Source organism: Stegastes partitus, unplaced genomic scaffold, assembly GCF_000690725.1.
Source record: "Stegastes partitus isolate 25-593 unplaced genomic scaffold, Stegastes_partitus-1.0.2 Scaffold764, whole genome shotgun sequence".
In the NCBI taxonomy this organism is placed as follows: Eukaryota; Metazoa; Chordata; class Actinopteri; family Pomacentridae; genus Stegastes; species Stegastes partitus.
Window position 1 is genome coordinate 176326 of NW_007578495.1, and position 5617 is coordinate 181942.

The 5617-nt window shown below is 40.0% G+C and overlaps 1 protein-coding gene across 2 annotated transcripts in view; it reads left to right on the forward strand.

Moving 5' to 3' along the window:
* The first annotated feature begins 4061 nt into the window (after positions 1–4061).
* Positions 4062–5617, forward strand: part of LOC103364648 (C-type lectin domain family 4 member F-like) — a 7883-nt gene continuing 6327 nt past the window's right edge. Inside the window, exons 1-3 of one of the 2 annotated variants that reach the window (XM_008291819.1) lie at positions 4062–4288; positions 5181–5294; positions 5413–5562. In XM_008291819.1, the coding sequence (XP_008290041.1) occupies positions 4123–4288; positions 5181–5294; positions 5413–5562 (430 nt within the window). In that variant the 5' untranslated portion in view covers positions 4062–4122. The remainder of the gene's footprint in view (positions 4289–5180; positions 5295–5412; positions 5563–5617) is intronic. The other variant, XM_008291820.1, reaches the window with a different exon arrangement.

A 5617-nucleotide genomic window follows, 5' to 3' on the forward strand; every position in this document is an offset into this window, starting at 1 on the left:
ATAAGGCAAGACTGTGGTAAAAGCAAAGGAAAGGATCAAAAGAATACAAAAACCTGACTCTGACAGGATGACGTGGCATGGACTAGCGCAGGTTCTCTGACTTCAAAAGACAAGACGAACTGGCACAGGACAAAGGGAGACGCAGGCTATATATACATACCCACACACGGTAATGGGGAACAGGTGGAAACAATCAGACCAGTGGGAAACACACACAAGGGGAAGGAGCAAGTTACCTGAAACGAGAGGGAAGTTAAAAGTCAAAATAAAACAGGAAGCACATTAACACAAGACAAAAACTAAACTGAACACAACTTCTTGGACATGACATAATGCTCATAAAGAGGCCTGCAAACTTTTATCTTTAGTCCTTTGATGCTCAGGTGATTCAAGTTGTGCATGTTAGCTTTGCCCAGCTGATATGACTGAACAAGATCAGGATACTTCTTTCTCTCTTTTTGGTACCAGCAAGTTAAACATCCACTGCAGCTGATACCAAATGCTGCTGCCAAGCTTTTAACAGCCACTAAGTGCAACGACCACATTAAACTAATCCCTCCAGTTTGAGAATTGATTTAGAAGTTTTATTGCTTGTTTTTGAAGCCTTTAATGATCCGACTCCTGCAGATATAAAAGGTGAAGGACTTTGCTCTACATAACAATGGTTGGAGGATAATGTGTATCCTACACCGAAAGCATGTAAAGAGAATATGCCCAAGCAGAAATGATTTAGAAAGCGAATGTGAGCACAGTGAGACTTTGAATACTTTCTTACATGAATGTGAGGAGATAGAAAGAGAGAGGAATTTTTTTGGGGTCATATATCAATTGTGCATTTTATAATTAAGCTGATTCTCTTTGGTTAACAAGGGTTGTTTAGACGATGTGTTTTATGTGGTAGTGCATCATACAGGATAAACCAGGCCCAATCTCAGCCTCTCAGTGACTTCTGGTTTATTCCTCAGGTTATACAGTCTGCTAGTCTTCTCTTCTTTCTGCATTGTGTATTAGATGCTCACTACACTGCAGATCAGTTGATTTGGACACCCTCTAGTTTTCTGTATCGTACTCTTTTAGAGTCTTCTAATCATGATCATTATCAAATATGTTTTACATATTATGTTTTTACATGTTCGTTACTTGACTCCTGGAATGTGGTCACTGGGCTTCAAGATGCAAATCAAGTCTCACATCCTGAAGAAAACGAGCATTTGTTTGTGACATTTTTGTGTACAGATAAAAAAAAAAAANGTGAGTGTGCTTGGTTGTCTGTCTCTACGTGTAGCCCTGTGATAGACTGGTGACCTGTCCAGGGTGTCCCCTGCCTTCACCCTAAGTCAGCTGGGATAGGCTCCAGCCCCCCACGACCCTAGTGAGGATTAAGCGGTGTATAGATAATGGATGGATGGATTTTCTATCAGTTATTTAAGAAAGAGAAAATTCAATATTTCCTAGAGTCATTACATGTACAGTGGTCCTCAAATTTATTCATACTCGTCCATTAAAGAAAAGGCAAAATACCCAATAGTCACTCAAATAACTAGAAACTGAAAAAAGTAATAATAAATAAAATTTGCTAAATTATAATTTAGTGGAATAAGACATTGCTTTTGAATTGTGGCTGAAAAGAATAATTAAAAAAAAAAACTGTCCTGGACAAATTAGAGCACTTTGCTGATGAGCAGTGGGTCAAAATCAAAATATGTGTCAACAGGTGCAGACGTCTGATTGAGAGTTACAGAAAACACTTGATTGCAGTGATTGGCTCAAAGGGTTGTTCAACAACATAGTAGTTTACGGGTCCTATCATGCTTGTTTGCTTGTGTTTTTTGGTTTGTTTTTTTTAAAAAAAAGGTGATGTTGAGAATCACAAACTGTCATGTCAACAGTAAAAGATCTCTAAAGGACAGCTCAATGATTCCTTAAAATAAAAGGAAACCAAAGTGAAACTGAACCCCAAATATCTCCCCATGTATGTGTATGTAATGAAAAATGTGATTACTAGCTCAGACTTAGTCAAAAGACAAAACATTTCAAATGAATGCTTCTGTTCTTTGAAACAGTCCTGATAGTAAGATAATTGAAACCATCTGCAAAAACATGACAGAGGAGACAGACGAGTCGAGAAAACAGTGATGAATCTTGCCAAACTGTGGCCATATATGTTCAAATCAAACCCTGGTGTCGTATATAGTTGTGACTAGATAATCCCACCCTTAACATTCAGAAAACCTTGCTACCGACAGGTGTTTGGGAAAAACAAACAGAACCCATGAAAAATAGCCTTAACATACCGACAGCCTTGGATTCTGACACCAACATGACATTTATGTCACCAATAAGGATAACGGTGTATTATCTGACTGAACAATCCGACAGATTGGCTACGTTCAGGCTGCAGGACTTAATGTTCAATTCAGATTTTTTTGTGAAGTTCGTTCACATTTCCAATTAAATGCGACTTGTATGTGATCTGCTGAGTGAACTTCATACGACCCAAAAGTGTCCACATGTGCAGAAGAGGACACGACGACGTGCTCAGTGTTTATGGAAGTAAACACGGATGGTGGCGGCGGCAATGGTGGAAACAGAACTGTGACCGCTATCCTAAACTAGCATCAGCAGCCAAGTACTGCCTGTGCGTTCCGGCCACTTCCACCCCCGACCGCGCCGAATATTTGGATGTTCATCATTAGTTGGGCCTNTGTGACATTTTTGTGTACAGATAAAAAAAAAAAAGATAGTGCTCTTGTGCAATATGTTTCATCACATTAGCTGCAGTTACTACATTAACAAACACACAGCGGTGCACAGCAGCAACATGTCTTAATGTAGCTCAACTCAACTCCACTCCACTCCACTCCACTCCACTCCACTCCACTTCACTTCACTTCACTTCACTTCACTTCACTTCACTTCACTTCACTTCACTTCACTTCACTTCCCTTCACTTCACTTCTCTTTATTGTCCCCTGAGGGAAATGTGCTCTGCAGGCAAGCAAGAAGCACAAAAACATAGAAAACACAATCTCAATCAATCACATCCGGACACCACACTGAAATGGACAGCACACAACAAATGCAAAACAACTGTCATCCTCCAAAATTTGAGCTCAGTACAGCAATGCCTTGTATTATGAAGGAGTTTTTCATCCTGTTGGATCGATCCTTAGGCAGTCTAAATCTCCTGCCAGAGGGTAGGCGCTCAAACTCAGCATGGAGGGGATGATCGTGACATTGAATGATATCCTGAGCCTTAGAGCAGGGGTCTCGAACTCCTGCAATCCTGCAAGTTTTAGATGTTTCCTTCTTCCAACACACCTGATTCACATGATCAGGATCGTTATCAGGTTTCTGCAGAGCTTCATGATGAGCTGATCATTTGAATCAGGTGTGTTGGAAGAAGGAAACATCTAAAACTTGCAGGATTGCGGCCCTCGAGGACTGGAGTTCGAGACCCCTGCCTTAGAGTGTACCCTCCTGCAAAAGATTGTAGGCAGATCAGGTAGTAAAACACCAATGATTTTACTGGCAACTTTAACAGCATGTAGCCCGCTCAGCACGTTTAGGACGTGTTTCCAATATGTATTCCGCCACTGCATCCTTTTGACCAAAACATTTTTCATTTTAATTGTAAAATTTCTGTATTTCATTCCTCTTCAGGAGTTGTATGAACTATGTCAAGTTTTTTTTTTATTTTCTTCTTTTACAATGTTATAAATGCTGTAAAGCACTTTGTGTTGCTCTAGTGTATGAAAAGTGCTCTACAAATAAAGTTTGATTTGATTTGATTTAACAGACAAGTTGAATCTTCAGGGTTTTATCTAATTGTTTAAAGAAAAGAAACAAGGTAATATGATGGATCGGTGCTTTGCATCATCACCTCTTGCAGGTTTTCCTTCCTGCACTTGCCTACTTTGCTTAATCTCGCATTGTGTGCAAATAGTTCCTCTGTTTGTTTCCCTTTCTTGTAAACCCCCTGACAGAGTGCCCTCTACTACTTCCCCATTTCTAAAGTAATTGAGCTACATCATGGTGATGCAAATGCTGAAGCACAGCTGGTTTGATCCAAGCAGAGAAGTGGACGTCTCTGAGTTAGATTAGGTAAAATCAGAAAACAGCATGTCTGAGGATATCTACGCCAAGCCGGACCTCAGCAAGAAAGTTAGATTTCAGACGGAGAATGGAAACGCAGATAAGGCTGATGTGGTGATTTATGACAACTATGTGGCAGAAGAAAGTACAACGGCAAAATCAGAGGAAAACACTACAGAGGATCCACAACAAGGTAACTGTCTTTCTGTCCAGGTCTGTCCCGACTCATATGTTCAACATACGGTTATGAACAAAAGCTTACATACACACATCTCCAACATGGCAGTCCTGAGGTTCCAATGGATCCTACAACTCTTAACTTTCTATAACGGAATCATCTTTGTAACGAAAAAACAATCAAGCATTTTGTTTGCTTTCATCAATTAATTGTAAGTCTTCTGGCAAAATGACAAAACCTGCTGGGTCAAAAACATACTTACAGCAAAGCTTTTGGTTGCCACTCACAATCATTACTGTAGGCACATTTTTTTACCCAGCAGATTTTGCCAAATATCCACAAGTGTATGTAAACTTTCGCTCACAACTGTACTTCATACTAAGCGCAGCAGTGTGGCTGGTATTGTTTTCACCTTGTGCGTCTGGGAACGAGGTTTTGAGTAGCTTGGCAGATGTTTATAGGTTTGTCGGAAGAATTTATCGATGCAGTTGCAACCGTGCAACAAGCCGAAGCAAAACTTTACAGATCAGTTGTTGGAAGCAAAACAAAGGCGGAGTTGCAAGTCAGGCGTGGTTCCGCCTGTTGGTACAGGATGGAACATGTGATCCCACAGCAAAGGGTCTCCAGTTTGGTGATATATGCTGTTTGTTTGTTTACATCCCAAACTGTGAAAAATGCATGTTTTTGTCCAGTTACACAAGATGTGTGAAGATGATTTAATTTTACTCTGCTGAGAACTATAATGACAATGACTATGTTTTATTGCTTTATAACACAATTTTACTTAAAATGACTCCTAATGATGAACTTTTAATTTGCAGAACTTTATAACATGACCAATTATTGAATAAAAATCTTCAGTGCATCAACATGAACCATCATCATCGCTGTTCATTTGCGCTTTCAGCCGTTCCAGTCACTGAAAGTTCAGAAAGGAGAACATTTTTTGGAGTTGCTGTAGTGTTTCTGGGGCTGCTGTGTCTTATCCTCCTGACTGCAGTCATCGTCCTGTTGGTCCTATGTAAGAACATGTACTCCAGATTCATTCATTTCAGATGGAATTTGTGGTGCTTTATTCGTAAATATGACAAAATCATTTTTTAAAACTTATTCCACATGTTGGACTCTTGCTGCGACAGTGCTTCAAGATAAAAACAGCTGGAACACGGAGAGAAAGCAACTGATAGATGAAAGACAGGAACTCCTGACAAGTATCGCTGCCATAAAAGTCAGCCTGAGCCATACAATAAGCCAGAGAGAGAAGAAAGAAGAACTACAGCAGCAGATTGGTGAGTAAAAATGTCCATCCATTATCTATACACCGCTTAATCCTCCTCGTTAAGG